General features: G+C 41.4%; 2 protein-coding genes across 4 annotated transcripts in view; one reads left to right on the forward strand and one right to left on the reverse strand.

Annotated features, from left to right (window-relative positions):
- LOC142141621 (uncharacterized) overlaps positions 1–26507 on the forward strand; it is a 939875-nt gene that overhangs the window by 678454 nt on the left and 234914 nt on the right. The gene's annotated exons all lie outside the window — the stretch shown is intronic.
- TASL (TLR adaptor interacting with endolysosomal SLC15A4) overlaps positions 15958–26507 on the reverse strand; it is a 64200-nt gene continuing 53650 nt past the window's right edge. For 2 of the 3 annotated variants that reach the window (XM_075198063.1, XM_075198062.1), the window contains exon 2: positions 15958–17082. In XM_075198063.1, coding sequence (XP_075054164.1) covers positions 16202–17080 — 879 coding nt within the window. In that variant the 5' untranslated portion in view covers positions 17081–17082 and the 3' untranslated portion in view covers positions 15958–16201. Of the gene's footprint in view, positions 17083–25067; positions 25367–26507 lie in introns of those variants that run through there. The other variant, XM_075198061.1, reaches the window with a different exon arrangement.

Genomic DNA, 26507 nt, shown 5'->3' on the forward strand with positions numbered 1-26507 from the left:
TGGATTCTCCCTTTGTACCACGCATACCGATTGGCTTGACCCGGACCGTCTGACTCCTCTTCACTACACTGGCAACTGACTAATAGGACCCCGATCTGCGTACCCTGTGCAGCGAAGTCCAAACCTCCTTGCAGGGGTCCCTGGCGAAAACCAGGGGTACGTTAGACTCCGTGCCTATCTGCTCAGTAGAGCCAATACCGGTTAGTGTTCCTCTCTATTCGGGGCCTGACAGAGGGGCTGTACAAGAGAGTAATCATGTCTCAGGGCCAAAAAAGTCCCTCCCTGCTGTTTTCATGCCAAAATGAGATATTGATGTCATTAATCCCTTGGTGATGGTGGGTGATAACCAGTCACTCCCTGATTTACCCTTTCTAGTCATTTGTAATGTCAGAGAGGCTTCAGCTGCTCCCAGCTTTCTTTCCCTAATGTCTTTACAGGATGTGATCTGCCCACAATAAAACATCACAGCTGGCCCTGTTTAAGACCAGTAGCTGACCACTTAATCCTATAATTCAGGTTGATTGCTGGGAAATAGCATTCTTGGTTATGTCCATTTAGTCACGACAGTGTATAAGCATTTGTTGAATTGTTAATGCAACTATTTGCAGGTAGTTAATCAATGTGGTTATATTTAAAATGATGTGGTTCTCATGTTTGAAAACCACCCAACTGTTAGGTTTCAAGGTTACCTTAGTCAGTATTTACGCCGGCCTTCCTAGGGCGCGGAGTCTAACGGCCCTCCCGGTCTTCTCCAAGAACCGCCGCAAGGCAGGGTGGGTTTTGCTGCCGGAGAACCGCAGGTCGCGGCCCCCAGGTTAGCCTACTGACGTAAGGAGAGAGTTCTATGAGATGGACATGTAGCGGCACAGTCAGATCCACAGAAGAATAGATAACTGAAGTCACTAACCGTATATTCAGAAGGTAGTAGTCTGGAGTAGAGACTGGTGGAATGCAGGAGTCAATCCACGGTACAGCCCCAGGAGCAGAAGCGTAGTCCAGAATAGCCGGTTCGGTATACAGAGATCCGTCTGTTAATGCAGTACCAGGGATAAGGCAGAAGAATGGTCTGGAGAATAGCTGGTTCGGTACACAGAGATCTGTCCGTTAATGCAGTGCCAGGGATAAGGCAGAAGAATAGTCTGGAGGATAGCTGGTTCGGTACACAGAGATCTGTCCGTTATGCAGTACCAGGGGTTAGGCAGTAGAATGGTCTGGAGGATAGCTGGTTCGGTACACAGAGATCTGTCCGTTATGCAGTACCAGGGGTTAGGCAGTAGAATGGTCTGGAGGATAGCTGGTTCGGTACACAGAGATCTGTCCGTTATGCAGTACCAGGGGTTAGGCAGTAGAATTGTCTGGAGGATAGCTGGTTCGGTACACAGAGGTCTGTCCGTTATGCAGTACCAGGGGTTAGGCAGTAGAATGGTCTGAAGGAGCGCTGGTTCGGTACACAGAGATCAACAGTCACAAAGGAGAACACCAGGGAAGCCAAAGCACAGGAAGTGCAGCCAGATACAGGTAACACGTTGCTCTGACACCTACAGTGTGTCAGAGCAGTCCTGAAGTAGGAGTTTGAATTCCCCGCCCAGATCAGCTGACCTGCCGCCGGGACCTACCCGGAAGTGCGGCAGTACAGAACGAAGGAGCGGCGCTGACACAGGTAAGCGCCGTGACACCAACCCAGCCCCTTATAAGAGGCACAGAGGACATTGGGAAGGTGGAACCTCTTTTTGGGAGCAAGATCATGCCCATTTACTTGGCTTTCCAGAGAGGCTTGTCCTGCATCTTGTAGTTTTAGCAATGGCTGGTCTGTTCTCTGTGGTTCCAGAAATGACTTCTCTGCATCCTGAGTTTCCAGGGAGGACTTACCTTTGGTTTTAGGTTGCACAGCTAGCTGGCTAGAGCCTTGAACTTCCAGAGACAGTCCTCTCAGTGGACTGTCTCTGGAACTCTGGCATGGCAGTGCTGAGGTTCCAAAGTGAACCGATCTGCAGTCTTAAATTACAGAGAGGACTCCCTTGCCTCCTGAAGTCCTGAGATTCTAGAGAATAATGCCCCTTTTCCGGGCTCCAGAGTGGAAAGTCTTGTGCGCTGAGATTTAAAAGAGGATTAACCTGTGCTCTGAGATTCCTGACAGAACTTTCCGTTACCCTGAGGTTTTAGAGGGCTCCCCGTTGCCCTGATGTTCTAGAGTGGACTGTTCTGTGTCAGGTTAGTGCACAAATAATTGAGTGAGATCCTGCTGTCTGAATGAGTATTGACTAAACTTCCCTGGAGGTGAGGAGTCTAACAAAATGGGAGGTGTTCACCAGGGATTCCCGCAAGGGAATATGGGCTTCTGCGGCTCTCCCCTTGCAGGTAGCGGCCCTCCAGGAAAGCTCCCAATGTGACAGCTAGAGAACAAGTTACATAGCAAGAGAATGATCCAATTCGGACATCAAATGATGGTAACACAGATTACCATTTTATTATAAAACATTAATACAAGGGTTCTATGAAGACTTGAGTAATTTGCAGATGATGATCAAGAAGACATGCAAGAATAGTAACTGTCAGCAACATTCATTAATACAAGCTGCACATGCAATAACCAGAGTCTCTATTAATAGTGGAATTGAGGCACAGGATTCAACAAAGTCCAAACATATTCAGCAACTATTGGCACGGCTTGTCACAGATGATGTAGCAGATAGAAGTAATCAACAATACTGGCCAAATAGATAACAGATGCGGATCATAGCGTTCATCACAGTGGAAGAGATATGCAGAGATCGTTACAGTCCAAAATACAGCAGCGATGAACACACAGCAGTGATGAATAGCAGCTTTCCAAGGATTGTGGAACAGGTAACAGTAGTCAGCAATGCAGGCCAGGTAGGTTTCCACGTGTATGCATCCCAACAGAGACATCAGAGTAACAGATATGACTTGAAGAACCAGCAATGCAAGAATGAAAGGTGAGGCCTTATAAAAGGAGACTGACCAATGATAAACCTGACCAGCACACAGGTGTAGTGAATACAGGTGCAGACCATGACTAATTGTCTGCACTAGAACAGGAATTAAAGTGACAGTGTTTAGAGACTTGGGTAGCTGTACCCAGGTGTGACACCCTGGTTCCAGTGAAGAATGGTCTATGTTCTCAGGCCATAAGTGCCATAAGTTTCAGAGGTTCCAGAGTGGATTTCCCAGGGCACTGAAGTTCCAGTGATGACTGCCCTACACTATGAATTTGAAATTGCTGAGAGGACTACTCTGTGCCAGGATTTTCCAGCGAAATCCATTGCTCCTTGAGAATCCTGACAGCACTGATTAGCCTCCTGAGGTTTCAGAAATTACAGACCTGAGTCATGAAGTTACAGAGCCTTTTAGTGCAGTTCCCCTCCACCAAAGTAAGCATGCTACGTTGACTGTTGTGCACCCTGTTTTTAAAGTGAGGACTGCGTTGCGTTCTGAGGTTGAAATAGCAGTTCCATTAGAGACCTAGAAAAGAGCAGATCTGAGGTTCCAGAGAGGACTGACCAGTGTTTGCATGGAGGAATGCCCTGTGCGCTGAGTTTCCAGAGAAGAATGCCTTGTACTCTGAGATTCCAGAGAGAAATTATATGCTTCCTGAGATTAAAGAGAGGACATCATGGAATCATGGCATTCAAAATGTAGCTCACTCAGAAACCTAGGAAAGAGCAGTACTAGGGTTCCAGAGAAGACTGACCTATACCCTGAGGCTCCAAAGAGTAACAGTCCCTAGGTTCCAGAGAGAACTCTCCTGTGTTTTGAGGTTGCTGAGAGGACTGGCCTATGCCCTGAGTTTAAAGAGAGGAACGTCTTGCACCCTGAGAATCCAGAGATGACAGATGTGCATCCTGAGATTAAAGAGAAGACTGCCTTACATCCTGAGGTTCAAGAGGCAGTCCTCTAAGAGACCTACAACAGATCAGCTCTGAGGAACGGTTTCTACCCTGACAATTCAGAGAGTACGGATGTGCATCCTGAGGTTAAAGGAAGGACTTCACATTACCATGGATCTTCAGAAAGTTCTGCCCTGTATCTTGAGGTTCCAGTGAGGATGGCTCTGCACCCTGAGATTACAGAAATAACTGCTCTACATCCTGAGATTTCAGGGAGGATTTCACTGCGTCATAAGGGTCCAGAAAGAGCTGGCTTGAGTCATGAAGTTCCAGAGGCTGTCCATTCAGAGACCTCAGGAAGACCAGTCCAGAGGTTCCAGAGATTTCTAATCTGTGTCTTGAGGCTCCAGAGAGGAGTGCTCTGTGCCCTAATTTTCCATAGCGGAACACCTAGCACCCTGAGAATTTAGAGATTACTGATGTGCATCTTGAGGTTAAAGAGAGGACTTCCCCGCATCAGATAAATTAGGTAAACTTGCTAGATTTTAATTTAAAACATTGTCTAAACATTTGTTGAAATGAAATGTTAGTGCAACTAATTCCATGTTGTTAGTCAAAATTAAATGTAAATGTATGTGTTATTCATGTTTTAATGTTTCCCCTGCCCCCAAGAAGAGGTACAGAGGGCATTGGGAGGGTGGAACCTCTTCTTGGGGGCATGAGCATGCCCATTACCATGGCTCTTCAGAGAGTCCTACTCTGCATCTTTAGGTTACATGCATCCTGAGGTTTCAGAGAGGACAGCTCTGCAATCTGAGTTCCCAGAGAGGCTTTGACTGCATAATGAGGACCTTGAACAGGCTGGCCTGCATCTTTAATTTTCATAGGCAGTCCTAACAGAGACCTCTGGCATGGTAGTGCTTAGGTTCCAGAGAGGACCGCACTACATTCTGAGATTCAGAGAGATCTGCCTGCATCCTTCGTTCCAGTCTGGACAGGCCTGAGCCCTGGGGTTCCAGAGTCCAATAGTGTCTTTCCCATACAGCAAGGTAGGTATGCAACATTTTAGATTAAAATATTGTATAAGCATGTTTGATTTGTTGATGCTACTCTTTAAATTTAATTTTTCAATATTATATTTAGTATTAGGTGTTCTTTTTTATCAAAACCCTTACCTGCCCCCAAGAAAAGGGACAGAGGGCATTGGGAGGTCGGAACCTCTCCTTGGGGGTATGGGGATGCCCATTACCATGGCTTTTAAGAGAGTCCTACCCTGTATCTTGAGATTCCTCCACTCTCTCTTCCACCCCTCCCACTCTTCTGTCCTCCCCCAACCACCTTCCCCTCCACTCCTTCCGTCCCACCACTGGCGAGGAAGTCCACTCTCTCATTTCATCCTCCTCCCCCACTACCTGTCCCCTGGATCCCATCCCCTCCAACCTTCTTCGCTCCCTTTCCCCCACCACCTGCTCCCACCTCGCTCACCTCTTTAATCTCTCCCTCTCCACTGGCATCTTCCCCTCCTCCTTCAAACATGCTCTCGTATCCCCCATTCTTAAGAAACCTAATCTCGACCCCACTTCTCTCTCGAACTATCGCCCCATATCTCTTCTCCCTTTTGCCTCCAAAATTCTCGAGAGGCTCGTCTGCAGCCGTTTCACCTCCTACCTTTCTGAATACTCCCTCCTTGATGCTCTCCAGTCTGGTTTCCGCCCCCTCCACTCCACTGAAACTGCCCTGGCTAAAGTCACCAATGACCTCCTCTCTGCTAAAGCCAGGGGCCACTTCTCCCTTCTCATCCTCCTTGACCTCTCTGCAGCCTTTGACACCGTTGACCACCCCCTCCTCCTCCACACCCTCCAGTCTTTCGGCCTCTCCGGCCCAGTCCTGTCCTGGTTCACCTCTTACCTTACTCACCGATCCTTCTCTGTCACCACCTCTGGGTCTCTCTCCCCCCCATCCACCCTTCCAGTCGGGGTCCCTCAGGGCTCTGTTCTGGGACCCTTACTCTTCTCTCTATACACCTCCTCCCTGGGTGAACTCATCAGCTCCTTCGGCTTCAGCTACCACCTTTACGCTGACGACACTCAACTATACCTCTCCTCTCCTGATCTCTCTCCCTCCCTCCTCTCTAGGGTGTCCGCCTGCCTTTCTGCCATCTCCTCCTGGATATCCTCTCGATTCCTCAAACTTAACCTTGCCAAAACTGAGCTCATAGTTTTTCCTCCCTCTCATACCCCATCCCCTTCTGACCTCTCCATCACTGTCGACAACACCTCTATCTCCCCTGTCCCCCAACTTCGCTGCCTTGGTGTCATCCTCGACTCCTCTCTCTCCTTTGGCCCCCACATCCTCTCTCTTGCTAAATCCTGCCGCTTCCAGCTGCGCAACATCGCTCGCATCCGGCCCTTCCTCTCCCAAGATGCCACCAAATGCCTTATCCATTCTCTGATCATCTCCCGCCTGGACTACTGCAACCTCCTCCTCACTGGCCTCCCCCACTCTCATCTCGATCCCCTTCGATCCATCCTTAACGCTGGAGCTAGGCTTATTTTCCTCTCTCGCCGCTCCTCTTTTGTCTCCCCCCTCTACCTAGCCCTTCACTGGCTCCCATTCCCCTTCAGAATCCTCTTTAAGCTCCTCACACTCACCTACAAGGCCCTCACCAACTCCACTGCGCCCTACATCTCCACCCTCCTCTCTATTCATGCTCCATCCCGCCCTCTCCGTTCTGCCTCTGACCGTCGCCGCTCTTCCCCCCTTATAACCTCCTCCCACGCGCGTATCCAAGACTTCGCCCGCGCTGCCCCCCTCCACTGGAACAAGCTCCCTCCCTCCATCAGAACTTCCCCTAATCTGTCCAGTTTCAAACGGGCCCTAAAAACCCACCTTTTTCTTAAAGCCTTTCTGTCTCCCACTTAACTTCCTACCTTATCTTCTGCCTCTGTCCCCCTACTCTCCCTCTCTCCCCTGCGTCTCTCTGTCTGTCCACCCCTCCCCTTAGATTGTACGCTCCTCTGAGCAGGGCCATCTCTCCTCCTTTTTCCACCACTTCTAACTCTGCTCTCCAGCTACTTAGCCCTCCTCCTCGAGAGTCCTCCACCCCACGTCCACTCTCGCTCCCTCCTCCCCCCTGGGGGTCTCCCTGTCTTCCGCGCCCTCCTTCTTGGACCCCGTCGTTTGCGGATCCTCCCTCCCCCTTCCCCGCCCTCTCTAGCTGTGCATTGAGCTTACTGAGTTGCTGTGTTTACTGTACTGTGCTGTCTCCCATTGTATTGTAATTTTGTTTGTCTCTGTACGGCGCTGCGGATGCCTTGTGGCGCCTTATAAATAAATATTAATAATAATAATAATAAAATAATAATAATAATTCCAGAGATAATGGACCTGCACCTTAAGGTTACAAAAATGACTGTCCTGCATACTGAGATTCCAGGGAGGATTTCACTGCATCATGAGGTTTCACAGAGAGCTGGCCTGAGTCATGAAGTTCCAGAGGCAGTCCTCTCAGTGAATGCAGGCAGAGCAGTCCAGAGGTTCAAGAGAGGACTGCCCTGCACCCTGAGGTTACAGAAATGACTACAGGTTACAGATTCCAGGGAGGATTTATCTGCGTCTTGCGGTTCCAGAGAGAACTGCCTTGAGTCATTAAGTTAAAGAGGCAGTCTTCTCAGAGACCTCGGACAGACCAGTCCAGATGTTGTATAGAGGACTGCCCTACATCCTGAGATTCCAGGGAGAGTTTCCCTGCATCCTAAAGTTCCAGAGAAAGCTGGCCTGAGTCATGAAGTTCCATATGCAGTCTTCTCAGAGACCTCGGACAGTCCAGTCCAGAGGTTCCAGTGAGTACTAACCTGTGTTTTGAGGTTCCAGAGGGGATTGCTTTGTGCCCTGACTTTCCAGAGTTCAACGCCTGGCAATCTGAGAATCCAGAGAGGACTGATGTGCATCTTGAGGTTAAAGAGATCACTTCCCGGTATCAGATAAACAAGGTAAACTTACTTTTTCCTTTAAAACATTGTATAAGCATTTGTTGAAATGTCAAAGCAACTATTTTATATTGTTAGTCAACATTATATATATAAATGTATGTGTTATTCATGTTTAAAAGCTTAAACTGCCCCCAAAAAGAGCTACAGATGGTATTGGGAAGGTGGAACCTCTTCTTGGGGGCATGGGCATGCCCATTACCATGGCTCTTCAGAGAGTACTACCCTGCATCTTGTGGTTACACCCATTCTGAGGTTTCGTAGAGGACATTCCTGCAGCCTGAGATTCCAGGGAGGTTTTGGCTGCGTAATGAGGTTCTTGAAAGGGGTGGTTTGCATCTTTAATTTTCAGAGGCAGTCCTCCCAGTGACCTCTGGCATGGTAGTGCATAGGTTCCAGAGTGGACCGCACTTCATTCTGAGGTTCCAGAGAGTTCTTTCTTGCATCCTTCATTCCAGACAGAAGAGGCCTGAGCCCTGAGGTCCATTAGTGCCTTTCCCATACTCCAAGGTAGGTATGCAACAGTTTAGATTAAAATATTGTGTAAGCATTTTTGAATTGTTGATGCTACTTTTTAGAGTTCATTATTCAATATTATATTTAGTAGTAGATGGGTTTTTTTTTATTAAAAATCTTCCCTGCCCCCAAGAAAAGGTAAGGAGGAGCTCTTCTTGGGGCTATGAGGATTCCCATTTCCATGGCTCTTCAGAGACTCCTGCCATGTATCTTAATGCTACTGCACATGGAGGTTACAGAAATGACTGCCCTGAATCCGGAGATTTCAGGAAGGATTTCACTGCATCATAATGTTCCAGAAAGTGCTGTCCTGAGTCATGAAGATCCAGATGCAGTCGTCTCAGAGACTTCAGGCAGACCAGTATAGAAGTTCCAGAGAGGACTAACCTGTGTCTTGAGCTTCCAGAGGGGTCTGCTCTTTGCCCTGAGTTTTCAGAGTGGAACGCTTGGCACCCTGAGAATCCAAAGAGGACTGATGTGCATCCTTAGGTTAAAGAGAGGACCCCCTGGAATCAGATAGACATGGTAAATTTGTTACTTTTTAATTTAATACATTGTATAAGCATTTGTTGAAATGTAAATACTACTATTGGCATTTTGCTAGTCAACGTTATATTTAAATGTATGTGCTTTTCATGTTTGAATGCTTCCCTTGCCCCCAAGAAGAGGAACAGAAGGCATTGGGAGGGTGATTCATACCCTGCATCTCTAGGTTGCCTTCATTCTGAGGTTCCAGAGAGAACAGCCCTGCTCCCTGAGGTTACGGAAACAACTGCCCTGCATCCTAAGATTCCTGGGAGGATTTCACTGTGTCATCAGGTTCCAGAGAGAGCTGGCCTGAGTCATTAAGTTTCATTGGCAGTCCTCACAGAGACCTCAGGCAGAGCAGCCTAGAGGTTCCAGAGAGGACTGCCCTGCAGCCTGAGGTTACAAAAATGACTGCCCTGCATTCTGAGATTCCAGGGGGGTTTCACTGCATCATGAGGTTCCAGAGAGAACTGATGTGCATCACAAGGTTAAAGTGAAGCCTGCCTTACTTCCTGAGGTTAAAGTGACAGTCCTCTCAAAGACCTAGAACAGAGCAGTCCCGAGGTTCCAGAGGGGTCTGACCTGTGTCTTGAGGGTCCAGAGGGGACTGTCCAGTGCCCTGATTTTTCAGAGGGAACACCTTGCACCCTGAGTATCCAGAGAGGGCTGATGTGCATCCTGAGGTATAGTATAGTTATGTATTAAACATGCCAAATTTGCTGTTTTAATTTAAAACATTGTATAAGTATTTTTTGAATTTTCAATGCAACTATTGATATGGCAGTCAACGTTATATTTAAAACTATGTGTTTTTCATGTTTGAAAGCTTCCCCTGCCATGAAGAAGCAGTACAGAGGACATTGGGAGGGTGGAACCTCTTTTTGGGGTATGGGCAAGACAAATACCATGGCTCTCCAGAGAGTCCTGAAGTTCCAGAGAGGACAGCCCTGCACCCTGAGTTTCTAGTGAGGCTTTGAACGCATAATGAGGTTTTTGAAAGAGCTGGCTTGCATCTTGAATTTCCAGTGGCAGTCTGCACTGAGAACTGTGGCATGGCAGTGCTGAAGTTCCAGAGTGGACCGCAATACATCCTGAGGTTCCAGAGAGGCCTTGCCTCCTTTGTTCTAGAAAGAACAGACGTGAGCCCTGCCTTCTTGTGGTCAAGACCATACACATTACGATGACCAATGAACTTATTATACTCACATGAAAAAGTGCCTTTTTATATGTAAATGAAAGGGTGGAAATTGTCAAAGTAATAATTAATAAAAACCTATATTACCAATTACAAAACCTATATTACTACCACCAAATTAGTCATATGTGCCTGTGCTTTTAAGAGTCTTCTATGTCTTTTTCTTATATTTTTCTTTTCCCTCCTCCTCCCCATCCCAACATCCCTTCCTTATTTTCTTGGCATGTCTTTACTATCATACAGAAAACCAGACTTGTAGAGGGGAGAGAGCCCTCATGGTTAAGTGCAAATTGTATGACATCATTTACACCTTTCTCAATTTGTAAGCCCTGAACCAGGGTCAACGCGCATTCCTGGATACGATTCTGGAGAAGGTGGCTACTCTGGTGGAGGTGCATTGGTGGTGGGAGGTGACTTCAACTGGTCCATGCTTCCTGAGCTTGATCCATCCAACTGGGCTCCTAGGTATTGCGGGTCTCTCCTTTGAACGGTAAGGTGCTCCATACATAATTCTCAGCTGGTCGACACATGGAGATTACAACACTCCATGATCAGATTTTCGGAATTTAAAGCGGCAATGGCAGGACCCTGCAACTGGACAATTTAATCTAAGTGTTAGAATTAGGGTTAGGCGCCGGGTCCTGCCGCTTTAAATTCTGAAATCTCAATGTCACTCTATTTAGTGCCGCCTTCCACACACACTCATTCTCACACTGCGAGTTTGAGATAGAAACCGCTTGAATGACACTAGTTCTTCCATGTTCTTGCCAGGAAACAACCCCCCTTCCTGCTTTTCAGTCCCCCCCCCCCTTCTTCTGTTATTTTCTGCATGCTGATACCCTGGAGGTATCGTTCTTTTTTCTCTATTGTTCTTTTTTCCACTTGGCATTAAAAATTGCTTTTGATGGTTTTATTAAGACATGGGGGTAAATGTATGAAGCTCCGGGTTCTTCAACACCCGCGAGTTTGGCGTCTTCAGCGCTTAAATTTAAAGCGGCGCTGCCTTGTAAAGGGAAACTTCCCTTTACAAGGCAGCGCCGCTTTAAATTTAAGCGCCGAAGACGCCGAACTCACGGGTGTTGAAGAACCCGGAGCTTCATACATTTACCCCATGGTGTACTTGTTTAGGTGGCTTTCACCATCATTGTTTATGTTTGAGTATTCAATTGTTAATATTGCCTTTAAAATTTAATAAAGACAAGTTGCATTAAAAAAGAATATGTCAGAAATAGATAAATATAAAGGAATAGTTAGACGTACCCACTATTAAGTCAGGGGAAGTGTAAGAAAATATATGCTTATAAATGATTGAAAACCATATGCTAAAAAACAAAAAATAACAACATCAAATGGAACACTTGATTTACAAATAAAGAGTCACTTCAAAATGCACTATAAAAGCAGTATTTGCTGCATGATTTCTAGGATTTTTCACAGAACAGAATGCTGCTTCAATGGTATCAGAACATACTGTCAAAGCAAACACTACTGAGCAGTATATATAATGAATGGTAACTGGTGGACCTCAGTGCCGTTTCAAAAGCTTTGTCTAGAGAATGTCTTGTTCAAAGATACAAATGTTTTTATTCTGTGTTAGTTTCTTGAGACCTTATTACCAATTTCTGGATCTATATTGTTTCTTATATGCAAATACATTTTTCAAGGACATAGTTTAATATGGTAAAAGATTTTTTCTTAAAAACATTCTATACAAATTTATAGTCATAACGTTGCTCAAAGGAAGAGGACTTTTTAATTGAACCAACAAAGTTAAGGAAGATAATAATAATATTTATTAAAGATTTTTATATGAACCATTTTAATTCAAAGTCAGCTTTAAGACATTTTGATTGTAATGTTTTAAGTTGGAATATCCAATTTCACTAATATTATTTTATTTTCCAATTTCTATTTACCACATCTTTAACCATAAAATATACTATAACATTTATTGGAGCAGTCACATGTTTTTTTTTAAATGTTCAGAAACTGAGTGTTTGTCAAAACCCTTCTAAATATTTTGTAAGTGCTCTGCCATTCAATTTTTCAATGGGCGTGTGGTTTTGCCTACATACTGGGCCTGATTCATTAAGGATCTTAAATTAAGAAGTATCTTATTTAAGTCTCCTGGACAAAACCATGTTACAATGCAAGGGGTGAAAACTAGTTTTCTGTTTTGCACATAAGTTAAATACTGACTGTTTTCTCATGTAGCACACAAATATCAACTTTAAATTTCAGTGTACAAATAAGCTATCAAGTATTTGTGTGCTACATGAAAAAACAGTCAGTATTTAAATGGTTTAGTGTCACTCTGGACTTCCAGTGTTTGTGTGGGGAACGAGCCGGCAACCCGACCGTTTGGACGGGATTATTGTTCCTTAGATACGCGCTTTTCTATCTGAGATTCGGTAAGAGTCCAGTTTTACTGGTGTTCCTGTCTGATCTGGATAGTCTGGATGTTTTTATTTGGTAGCTGTATTTTATATCGTTTTTATGTTTTTCTGGTGCAATAAAAGTGTGTCATGTGAGATAATGCACTATTAGTTCTCACTTTTGTTTTGAGCACCAGTTATAAGGAGATACAATAAGAGGACAAGACTCAATGAGGATATTTATGTATTCATATTGGTTCATGCTGGTTCAAGATTGAGATCTTGTAAGTGTATACCCTATAGGGGATTGAGAACCCCCATCACGCGATGTTTTTACCATAATTATTAACCCACACTGGACCTTTGGGATATTTACTGATTTTTTGGTAAAACCGCATGTTTCATGTTGCACTGTGGAATGATTTTTTTTCTCTTTATTTTTTATGTGATCATAATCGTGGTGAGAAATACCAGAAATTTGAAACTATTTTGACTACTGCTAACTTCTGGAACTTGTGGAAGATATACATCAAGTTGGAAAATATACAAACATTTTATAGTTCACTTTTTAGAACTGCTAGCGCCAGCTCTGTTACCATTGGTTGTTTATATAGACCAGGGCTGCCATGCTATTTTAGTAAAACAAAAGAAGAAAATATTACACTTATTATGATCTTCTTTAATTTTATACAATATATTAAAATATTTTTTGGATATAGTTTTACATATGGCTACGTATATTTTACTATTATATTAATAACTTTGCAGTGACTGTACTTTCATGCTTTGAAATTTAAATGTTTATTTTCATGGACATGTATAAGAAGTTTCAGAGACAGTTATCAATAGCAGGTAGCGGCAATAAAGTTTTGAAATTTCTAAGATACATATAATAGAAAAGTTATTACTACTCATTGGGCTCATTGGAAAATGAGCTACAGGAAACTGTGCAAAAATGATCCAGTAGCCCATAGCAACCAATCAGCTTTCATTTTCTGACTAGTACTAGAAAAATAACAATCTGATTACTTACCCAATGAATATGTTACAGCAGAGGATTGGTTACACATAAAGGGCCTCATTTAGAGCTAGCAGTAAATCCAATTAGAAGGTGCTATTTTCCACCTTGACAGAACCATGTTGCACAGCAGGAGGGAGACTGCAAATTTAAAATGTTTGGACAGATTTAGGATTGGGAGGGGACACATCATAGCTAAATGACAGAGTTAAAGTAAGACTGTTCCATATTTGTGATAGCAGTAGGTTTTTTCTCTGCATGGAAAAAAACGGATTTGCACTACTTGCATCACAACATGATTTATCCAGGTTTAATTTCATACCTTTTTCTGGTGAAGTCATCAAGAAGAATGCTCATTAATTCTTAAATGTATGCATGTGGCCATGTTGGTCTTTATTATTTGTTCTTCTGAAAAAAATATTAATTGTTCGAGGAAGAGCTATGGCCACTCTGGGATAATCATAGCTGCCCCTTGATTCTGCAACCCTAGAGTTACGGGGCCACTTCCATCAGCAATCAGACAATGTGAAAAGGATGCTCCAGTTAGTCATGACTTTGATGTTCCCCAAAAAGACATTCATGAGCGCTGCCTGATATATGTATTTAGAGTGATTACATTCCTTTCAGTGATTATTACTCTAGGGTGTTATTCCTAGACTCAGCTGAGCCATCCTCAATAGGGATACTCTCCGGAGTACTTGCTGCACAGGATCCGGTCTCTGTTCATCTCAGCAGGTATTAATCTAATTGTGGCTGACAATATGTAATTCTTTACCCCCAGAACCCCCTACCATGGAAATTGCAGCCTTCATAAAGAGACCCTTTGGGATAGTGGGATTAATGGTACCAACTGGTTATTACAGTTCCCATTAGTGGTTTATTCCTGGCCACTGCAACGCCAGTAGGACAAATCTACAAGTGGATTGCTCAGGAGCATCATCCCCAGGCTTGTCTCACTACAAACAATGTAATGTATTGTTTTCCCTGTGTTATAATATTATAGTTTTCAGTGTAACAAACCTAACTTATTCGATAAAGTGCTATACTTTGTTGTTTTTGTTAAAAATAAACAAATTTAATTGTTCAAGGAACAATGAGCAATTTGAAAACTATTTGCCAATGTGACAATTAGTACCCATGGTTAGCAATACTGGGGGAAAGTTTAGATGGTCGGGTAAGCCAAGCTGTGCAGAACCAGTACTGCATCGCTCCTGGTTAAGTCTGAGAGCATCCCTTGCTGGCTGGCACAGAGGAAGAATCATTGGGAATCCCAGTACTGTGACAACTGGATTTCCTCCAAACCCTAACTGACTTAAAAATGTAGATGAACCAGGGAGTATGGTTTTGATCTATTAAAATTGGAAATCTATTTATATCTAAAATAACCCTTGGCTTTTGACTCAAAAACACAATCTCAAAATATGGTAAAGGGAGTATAGTGTATATGTGTCACGAGCCGCGGCGGTACGCCGCATCCTGGCGTGATCTAGCAGCCGGGCGCGTGCTCTAGTTTCTATGCTCTGTTTTTATTCTTTGGGATTATCCTTGTTGCATAGATGTAGGAGGGTGTAGGGACATCCTCCAACTCCAGGGGGAGCTCTCATATTATTAAACTGGTTCAATTATATTTTTATACATGCTTCCTGGTTATGTTATCACCTATGCCAGTTCTAGCTAGTAATTAATTAGCAGCCTCCTGAGGCTGATTGTCAGCCCTGTTCTCCTCTGTCCTGATTGGCTCTCAGTACTATTTAAGGCAATGAGGTCTGAACTTCACTGACGGTTATAGCTTCCAATTCCCTGTCTGCTAACCTGCTCCTGTGCTGTTTGGTGTAAACCTTCTGGATTGAACTACTGTGTATGACCTTTGCCTGTTTCTGGACCTTGAATCTGTTTCTGACCCCGACCTATTGCTTGAACCTGGATTTTGAACCTCTGCTTGTGACCCCAATCTTACGCCTGTCTCTGTACTCAGTACCTGTGGCCCCTGACCTTGGTTTGTTCCTTGGATACGTTGTTTGCTGTCGGTTGACCCTTGCCTGGACCCCACGCTGCTGTCTGCCATAGCACTCTCTTCCTGGGTTCTCCTTGGCTAGTACACATCTCACGACCCTCTGCTTGTCTGCAGCCAAGTCTGTCCCCACCACTAGGGGCAACAGTGAACACCAGACTTCAGAGCAGACTCTGGGTTTTGCTGTACTGGCCGGAGGGGTTCCTAACAATATGTTAGTAAAGATTGAAAATGTACAAGGGAATTTTACCAATAAATAGGGAACAAACGTGAGAAGCCCATCAAAAGAATATAAATTTGTTCATAAATTCCCTAAGGACCTTATTTGTTTTTACTGATTCTAGAACCCTACCTTCTTGTGTGTATGTCACAGTATGCCTTAAGAATAATTTAACCAATATAGACATATTCAACTCTTATATTTTGCTTTCTTAATAGCAATATGTATATATTGTAAGTACTTCATGGTATATACTTACAAAACAAATACACACTTCATTCACACCTAGACACAGTATTAAAACTCATGGTTTCGGCATAATTTCAGTGATTTTCATGTTATAATGTGCCAATTGTACATGTACATTTTCAGGGAATTGTGAGACGTAAACATGGAATTTTCACAAAGCACATTTCATACAAAAATGGGATATTACAGTATTTATGTAAATTGAGATAATATCTGCGACCTGTTCACAAGGTGATGCTGTAATTACTGATATTAAATTAGGTTGGATGATATCTGTAAATCAGGAGTGCTAATAACATTAGATTGCTTTTCGCTTGCAAGTCTCAGAAGATAACTGATGACCATGTCTTTGGCTTTGTTAGTTTCCATGTTTTGCTCTCGTGATAACTGAACACTAATCTGTTGCACGTTGTTCATGATGAGCTCTGAGTTCATAATGTGAGTAGACGATGTACTGCAGCTTATGTCCATCATGTACTGCTTGTAGAGTTCAATGACCTTCCTCTCCAAATATTCATTGAGTATTGAATTAGACAGTGGTTGCTCATGGTTGATGATACTCTTGTCTTTAATGCTGACTTTCCAAGAATCCCGTTTGGCAAGCTTTTTGGTCGGGTCATTGGTTGGGACACACAATGAATCCATAGTAGGAGGAATTTCAGAAGATTGTAGGAAAGGGCCTTCACCAAATTCAAAGCTGCTATTGCAAGTGAAATCACTCGTGACTGAGTTCATAGCCATCACCTGGTCACCAGCTATATGCAAATCATTATAGTCTCTACAGATATTTTTACATGATGGTGGAACCAAATAGGTTTCTTTATTTGATTGTGAGTTTCCACTTATACTTGCAGAGGGGGATTTTTCACTGTCTCCCACCTCTTCCTGACTTATATGCCTTTGCATGATGCTATGTGCGCTCTCTTGTGGCTGTTTTTCAGAAGTGCGCTTATCTACAGAGCCAAATTTTTTGAAAAATCTTCTGCTCCGAGTCTCATGTGCAGATGAATAATTTAGAGTGTAAACACCAGCCAGTTCCTTTGATCCTACAGTTATACTCTTTTGATGTACCATACTTATGTCATCCTCATACCAAAGCTGTATTTTATATAGATATCCCTCGGACAGCATATCTGTAATGGAATAGAAAAATATCATTATTTTATTAGATGTTTCTAGAGAGGAAGTACAGAGGTATATATTTTTGGGAAAATGTGTGTATATATATATATATATATATATATATATATATATAGATACACAAGTTAACCCGTGCATGATACTCATGCATTCTAGTCAAATCAAGCTACTTAAGGTGTTAAAAAGGTTCTTGTCATGCATTTGGGCCATAGCCCAGGCCTCAACCACCAACCACTCCCCACTGTCACCCCCGGCAACCACCAACCACTCCCAACTGTCACTTCTCCTTCAAGAAATATATATATATATATTTTTTTAAATCTTTATAAACACTTTTAACAATTAACAAATTAAATTAACAAATTAAAAACATCTTAGTATACCAAATTTCAGCCCTTTCTGAATTTTTTTTTCCACACACACTAAGAATTTAGTAGGTCAGTGTATAACTCCGCCCAGCAGGTGGCGCTGCAGCTTGGTTTTATTTTTTCCACACACACACACACACACACAGACAGACTAACACACGCCACTAAGCATTTATATTATAGATATATATATATATATATGTATATATTAATATATTAAACACACACACACACGCACATATAGGTCATAGAAATTGGATGTGGCCACAAATAATAACTTACAGTAGACTCTGCAGTTTTCCAAATAAAGACTGAACTGACTAAATCAGAACTCCCAAATTATATGTAATGACACCAATATTCATTATCTAATCAGATATTATTTACAAGATATATTATGTTATACCTTTTATCCAAGACCTAGATACAGTATTACACTTGCAAAATGTTTTTTTTTTGTTTTTTTTACACAATTGTTGTATAGTGTTGACATATCAATGCCATGCCAACATATTTGGGAACATTTTTAAACACTGGTGCACTTCAAAACGTTGTTGTTACTTCTAGCAAGAAATTAGTAATTTTATTACATATTCTTAACCTCTACTAGAAAATAGACAATTAGAGTCTGACTGGTAGTTATGGATTACAGCACCTTTTTTTCCTGTGCACCCGTTTTCATAAGTTTCCTGCATTATCTTGGTCAATGGCATTGTGTAGAATAAATATAGCATGATTAATGTGGAAATTGTAATGTTTAATAATTAAGATAGCAGTATCACCTATGAATAAACTAGAAAGCTGCAACAATACTTATATATCTTTTGTCATAGAATGATGTATGAGTTTATTGTATTCTAATATTATAATTCATAAATTAAATAATTGTAAAGAAAATTAGAAGAAGTAAGCATGCATCACATTTAATTGCATAGAAACAAAAATAAACCTGTTGTTACTTAATGAAAGTAATATGCCTAAGCAGTTTATGACTGTGTGCAGAGTATCTAAAACAACATGGTAGGCACATGACTCTGAGCTCACATAGGTAATCTAGAAGCGGTAATAGTGCCCATTAATGGTCCCAGGTTGTCAGTGACCCAATGGGTCCAGTGAATGGGCATGAACCATATCAATCATTTCCTGTCCACTTTTTACCCAGAACCCATCACTTAATGTGAGTGCTTTATTCAAAATATGGAAAGTCTGCTCAGTTGCAAGTTCACTGCAGGGAGGTTGCATCAAATTCGGAGATGTCTCTATGAAGTCATTGGGTTTCCTTAAGATATGGTTGGATCCTTTTTGAAACCAACATTAGATATAATGTTATGTAGATCTAATTGCAGCTAACATGTAAAAAAGAACCATTACAAAAAAGTTTTTAAAAAAGTGAAATTAAACAAATTTCTTCCATTATCAACCCTCTCCCAAATGCCGGCCAATACCTAATGAAGTGGGCAAGATGAGGGTCTTCTTAACGCAATTCATTGCAATTCCATCATTTTGGCAATGCCCCCCACGTGGTGAAACCTGCCCCCGGCACCAGCCACTTTGCAGCTTGTGTGAAGATTGTTTCTGTCTGCACTGTTCACAGCTCTCTCCCTGTTGTGTGTTACCACCCCTTTCTCTCCCACTGCCTACATGTCTTGTGTGTGCAGCAGGAGGACACAACACACAGCACTAGATGAAGAGGGTACGTGTGTGAGTGTGTGAATGTGTGTGCGTATGGGGAGGTTCTCATGTGCTTTTAATGTAAGTGGGGGGATTTAATGTATAAGTACAATAGTTCCTTAGCAAACAGAGGTTTGGAGGGGCTTTTAATATGTGTGTGGGGGGGATTTTAATGTAAGCGTAATGGGGGTATTTTATGTGATGTGGATGGGGTGTGAAATATTAATTTCATAGTAGGTTGAGAGTGGGAACTTTTAATTTATTGGTGGGGTAAAGGTTGGGGATATTTCATTTAATAGTGGGGATATGGCAGACCTATTAAGGGTGGGATGATGGTACTATTCATTTAATGCTGGAGTGTTTTGGGTGCTATTAATTAAATGTGTGGCTGAGATTAGGGAGAAGAAGAGCTATTTCTTTAAAAGTGAATTCTAATTATTTAATGTTTGGGAGGAAATAATATTTACATTTAATAAATAAATCCATTAATTTAATGCTGGGGTTGTTTGGGGGGAAATGGATCTTTTTATTAAACGTGAATGACATTAATTTACTGTCCGGGTTGGTTGATGGGAGGCCTAATTATTAAATGTGAGTGCTTTTGATTTAATATCGGGCTGCTTTGTGGGAGGGAGGCCTACTGCGTATACTTATTGCAGGGGTTTCTATATCATGTACTTGTCCTTCTTCCAAACAGGGACCCAACATTCCAGGATCCAGACAAGCAGCAACTGAGCTTAGAACATGAGCACCAGAATTTATTGAAAACAGCAAGAACAGGTAGGAGAGAGCAGGACAGTCTGCCAACTGTTCTGACACACTCAGTAGGGACTTTGTCCTGACTGTAGGGACAGTTGGTAAGCCTGCTCAAAAAGGGAGAGCAGTAGTGCCCGTGTACATGATGGGGATAGAAAGAGTTGGAGAGCAGCCAAGCACTGTCTAAAATTATAGCTACGCTCCCATGTATGCTGGTCACGCCCACTGGCAGCATGGCGTGGAAACCCCTCTCTACAAATCCTACATTTGCCCCTGCTGCCCCCTTCACAGTTATACTTCGGATCTTCTGGAGGGGAAAATTAAAAATGTGGCAATAATGCTATACTTAGAATAACTAGTTTATTACATTTTTGGATAACTATATAAATTGTGACTATTTGAGTGAAAGTAATTTGAAGAAGAATTGTGGAAAAAGGGGTTTTCCCCTAATTGTGCCTGGTTTTCCCTATATAATACCAATGAAATAAAAGGATATTTATTTCATTATGCTGCCAAAGGAATACCTATTTGTCACCAAAATGCTATAGAAAATTGATTTATGCGGACTAAGAAAAAAAGGTATTCCTTGTGGAACAGGCCCCTCACTATAATTTAAAAATAGGTTTAAACATGAAAAAGGTAACATAATTCAGTCATGAAATTGTTAACGTAGGAGACAAATGCTATAGTGTTACTGTTTAACAATTGTAGTTAACCAAACAGTTTAAGAGAAAGAATGAAAAGTCAAAATTAAAGAGGCAAGTACAATATCAGAATGTGGGAGGGTTCCCTGTTATGCATGAGATGAACACAAAGAAACACAAATAAGAGAGAAAACTGGGCACAATGGCAATTATATTCACAGTATGACTAATTCAGTACAAAATGCTTGTTATCAATAATCGGTCAACTGTATAATTGTGAAAGTAGTTTGGATAACTTATAATAACAGTGGTCGAAGTGGGGGTGTATATACCGCCACTTTTCCTACTGCCTTCTTTGTAAAAACTATCAAATTCCATTCACTTATATTCCCATTAAATTTTTTTATACCACCACTTGTAAATTTCCATTTCGACCATTGTATAATAATGTAAAAAAAAAATCAATGTTCTTGATAATACACAAAAATGTGGAACGAGAATAGAGTATAGCACAATAAGCATACAACCCATTTTCCCATATAAATGTAGCTATGTATAAATTACATGCTATATTACTTTAGTTTTCTTTTTTGATGTAAACAAAATTTAGACAATGTTAAAAAAAAACAAAACACATTTACCAGTGTTTCGTTTCTTTAAAAAAGGGAAATTTGTGCATGTTCGTGCCACCTGTAAAGCTATATATAATCATCTGAAACGGGAAATGAGCTACAAGCATTGTGCAATGGAAACATATGAGTTTCAGTCTACAAAATGTATGCACAAAAAAACCCAAAAAGAGATACCATGACAAGAACATCACAAAATATACTGTATGTGTGTGCAGATAGGAGCTTAACACTTTAAATGATATATTCAATATACCTACAGTGCAAAGTGGGATACTTGTGAAGTATATTACATGATTATACATTTTATTTATATATATATATATATATATATATATATATATATATATATATATATATATATAACACATACAATTTTCAGCAGTGTTGTAAACTAAATTGTTCAGTCACAGGTTCCTGCTGTGTCACATTTATTCATTTTTATTATCTGGAGGAGAGGAGGGCCAGGTGACTTATCTAAGGTCACAAGGAGAAAATACCTAGATTACTGTGCTGTTTTCCATACATTGATCGGTACCTCCTCTGGTTGAGTGCCATTTGCTGAGAAGTCACACACAGTTTTTGCAACCTTGTTGTGTGCTAGTAGTGATGCAGATTGAGTTTTATGGTGGGACAGATATATATGAAAAGTTGTGATGACACAATCTTTGAGTTTTATATTCACCCTTCTCTTTGGTGTGGTTTGGGTAGGGCTGGAAACACTAAAGGTGAAATTTCAGCAGTGCAAATATTTGTGATTAAATGCAGTATGAGGTGAATATTTCAAGGAAATGCTTTGGAAACGTTGCTTATCTTTGTGGGATGGTTTCTTCCTTTAGGGTTTTTTGGAGCAGCAAAGATGATGGATTTTCACCTGCCCAATTTTTATCTGGATATGGACTAAAGCAATTCACTGTTTTTCTAGCATTCCAATATAGTAGGGTTCTAGCTGTCTCCACCAATTACTGGACAGGAATGGATGTATGATGGATAAGGGAAGCAATTAAGGGGCAGAAAGATAATGTGAAGACAATGGATTACATTTGCATAAGCTCATCGATGAGGAATGTTAGAAGGAGATGGAGCAAGATGAATCAAGGAGAAGGAGATATTTCACTTATTCATTGACTGATGACTGCCACCAAAGGCATACAGGAGGTACTGGTGTGTGTGTGTGTGTCCATGCACACCAAACGGTAGCCATTTGTGACACTGGCACATCTCAAGTAATCAGTTTTGGGTAAATGTGTTCCATATATGCTCCAAAACAGTGACTGGCTGCAGGCTTAACTTTTGATGGTAGTCCTGGAATAGTAGTTGAAGGGCTAAATCACATCAAACTGCACTATAAAATATCCATTATGACATGTGGCTCATCAAGAGTCTTCCTAGTAAGCCCAGTTATAGGGTAAACTTTACAAGAGCATTTGTCTCAGCCTTATGAAATCAAGAGACATATTATGTATTGGAGGGTAATCAGAACAGTATTTCAAAGAGCATATAAGAGTTATTTACTGCTGTAAGTTACCACTTTGCTGAATTGACTCTGAATCCAGGCACTTCAATCTGATGGGGCCTATATCATAAAGTTAATAATCTGCCTAAATGCAGAGATCACAGAAGTGTTTCAATGTTACCCAGGCTGTGCATATACTGAATCAAACCTTGCATCAAATACCTTGCATCAAATTCACCTGAAAATGAAGCATCCCAAAGTAACACTGCCAGCAATTACGGTAGAAATCTCCACTCCCGTGGAGCGGAAACTTCTGTCAAATCTCCACTGCGAAGTATCTTACGGACATTCCAGAGACACTTCACAGCTAATTGAATTTCCCCTATACGTCATGTTGCACCTTCAGTTTTGAGAGTACCCTCAATGCACTCAGAATGGAGAACATTACATTTTAAGGTACATAAATAATAGCTCTTCCTTAGAAATCAAACACTTAGATAATTCTTAAACCTTAACAACTGTAACTCTCTAAACAAGATCATTTCCATCTGTGGAATAAACTACTAGATATTTTAAAATGGTGAAAAAATGTCACTGTATGTACTGACAAAACGCCTTCTTCTTAGTGCACCTAACCTAAATGATATCTTACTCATAAAAATCATATAATGAACTTGTACTCCCTATAATGGATTTAGAGAACTGATAAAGAATAGAAGATAATATAAATTAAAACTACAGTTATTTAGTTTTTATTAGATATATCATTTTCCTACAGTTCCATCTTTTCTGAAATCATGTTAATGTCAATGATACACTGTGCAATAGTCTCATTGCTCAATTGGATGACTTGTGGCTAATTTAAAGGAACTGTTTATACAGATCTGACAAAATAACTAGACCAAACAGGGCCTGATTCATTACGGAGCATAAAAGGCATACGAGTGCCAAGCTTTAATGCACATAGCAGTACCACCTCACAGGGCACAATATTTTTTTCATACACTTTCAAACAAAGACTGCAGACTTAGAAGACCAAGCCTGCCAGACCTATTATTTGTATTTCAGCAATGACAATTAGCAATGGAGCTCTCCTGAATGTCACTGGAGACTTTGAAGAACACTGCTACCCCTCCTCTTTCTTTTCTACCTATAATGCTGCCCAACTGCACTAGAGACTGCCAAGAACTGTGCTACCCCTTCTGTGTCTCTCTGTGAAATGGCGCTGGATCGCCGTGGAAGGCGGTACTTATAGAATCCAAAGCTTGCGAAATCCAAGATCCAACGATGTAACAATGATGTTTTGCCTCGTTTTCAATTTTGAGGGCGTGTGAAAGTAGTACTCGGATCTGCTAAGTTCGAGTGTGTTCGGTTCTCGGAATTCAAAACCAAAACTAAAACCAAAACACGCAAGGGCGGTTTTGCCAAAACCAAAACCAAAACACAAAGTTAATCCAGATCCAAAACCAAAACCAAAACCAGAACATGGGGGTCAGTGAACATCTCTTGTTGCAACAGATAAGCGGCCAAACAGGTTTTCCTGTCTGGTGAAAGACAACAACATTATTTTGTCCCACACATGCTATAATGTCTTATTAGGCAACTAAAATGGGAGTACAATATTCACAGAAATCAGTTTTAAGACATCATTTGGAAACCAAAAGAACTTTGACTTTATAGGTCTGAAATTTTATTGTCTAGTGCAGGTTAAATTCTGTTTGGCATTTGTATATAGGCAACTTATGGCTATATAAGAATTGATCAATATACACTATATGCAGTTTAAATATTTGCACAGTTAGATTATTATGTTACCGTTAGAAACTGTACATTTTTAGAGATCACTTAGGAGAAGATCATTTTTGTCCACTGTATGATCTAGAAGAGTTAGGACTGTGAATTGTAGACATGTCTCAGCAGCTGTCCCTTTACAGAATTTATATTCTGATCTCTCTGAACATGAAAGTGATGCAAAAGTTGTAGTTCCAGCAGAGCAGGCAGTTGAAGGAACCACCGGGAAGTTAATAGTTCTGTTTTCCCCAGAAAGAGCCAATTAAATTTTGTTACAGGCTCTTGTTAAACAAAACAAAAAAATCTGTGTGTGCCAAGCACGCATATTTTACATTAAACTTCTTTGCCTTTTCTTACAAGTCAAGGAAGGTTTGATGTGCAAAGAGACCAGGGGGTATATTTACTAAACTGTGTTTGAAAAAGTGTTGTCTATAGCAACCAATCAGATTCTAGCTGTCATTGTGTAGAATGTACTAAATACATGATAACTAGAATCTGATTGGTTGCTATAGGCAACATCTCCATTTTTTTTCAAACCCGCAGTTTAGTAAATATACCCCCAGGTGTCTCAGGCTTTTGTTTACATCATCAAGTCACATAGAGAGTGAAAGAGGAATCACAATGAGCGCACTGCACCAAGTGCGTATCATGCCTGGCTCTAACCTTCAGGGTCCTGGAGTGAGCTAAGGAGAGGCTGGAGAGCAGTAGAAGACTCTCCATTCATTGGTCCCACAGTGATCTCCTGAAGGCTGAGGTCCAGGTGTGAAGCGGATGACATGGAGCCCGAGGACTCTGAGCTGCATGCTGCGATGTCTGTTGCAAGCTCTTCATGTGTAACTTGTCTTAGTTGTGGTGTTGATAGCAAAAACACTGCAGAGCTACTCTGGGACTGGGCTCACAAGCTCGCTACAGCCAGAATGGAAACAACGCGGCAGTTCAGAGGGCCCTGAGGATTCAAACAGAGCGGGTGAGTGAAGTGCATGACTTCACTTCCGTTACACTTTTTCAGCTCCACCAACAATTTTTACTAGGTGACGTCAAAGAAGATTCACTTTATTATTATTATTATTATTAATAATAATAATAATAATAATAATAATGTTTGAATTGCAATCTTTTCATGTGTATGCAGCATGTCAGCAGTTTTAAGTATGCAATCATGAGGCCTGGGAATTTAATTTATGGTCGGTATTAACTAGGTGATTTAGTAACGCTAGTCCACAATTACTATGTATAATTATAACTCAAGATGCAAAAATGGGCAAAAAAATTAGATTGATGCTATAATATTGCATTTGGGATGCACTCAGACAATTTGATGAGTTTACTTATATATGAGACCCTAAAGGGGGGCAGTTTAGCAAAATTATTGAACATTGTTTCCAGGAATTAGCTTAGGCCTTTTCATGAAGTTCTGAGGAAGCAGAGGTATTATTTAATACTACTATTTCCTAAAGCTCTCCACTAAAGGAATAGTCAGTTTCCTCTCACTGCAGGTAAGGGGTTACCATCTGCCTACACTGCCAGGGTAGAGGGCATCCTGTACCAAGGATAGTTCCCATATAGAGTTCCACTACAATGTATCCAAGTCGGGGAGGAGGGAAGGAATGAGGGAGGATGGTGTGTGACGGACCTGGAGGATATTGGGTGAGAAGGCAGGGGGAGGCGCATCTCTCCGACAGTGTAGTGACAATATCTCAGCAATGTCTTATTGTGCACTGTGCATGTACCATATGTTAAAGTTTATTTTTTCTTTTCATTGTTTTAAGTTATCATTATCAGTGTAATCCTCCAGAAGTGGGAAGTATTGTACAACTTGTATAGTGAATTTACACTGAAAACTCTCCCAGGTGCCTACCTGATTTCTAAATAAACGTGACTCTGGTCATGCTCACTTGGATGTCTCAAGATCTTCATTTCTTTCATAGCGGGGGAGGAGTGACATCTGGGATGATCGCATGTGTTTCACAAGTAAGGGAAAAGTCCTAAATTTATTTCTCACAAATAGAGAGTAGCATCAAAGGTGTCTAGTAGGAGAAAACTTGATGTCCAGTGACCAGTGGTTAGTGTGGTTTAACATAAAGGTAGCAATAAAGCAGAACT

The sequence above is a fragment of the Mixophyes fleayi genome, chromosome 2 (assembly GCF_038048845.1).
Source record: "Mixophyes fleayi isolate aMixFle1 chromosome 2, aMixFle1.hap1, whole genome shotgun sequence".
In the NCBI taxonomy this organism is placed as follows: domain Eukaryota; kingdom Metazoa; phylum Chordata; class Amphibia; order Anura; family Limnodynastidae; genus Mixophyes; species Mixophyes fleayi.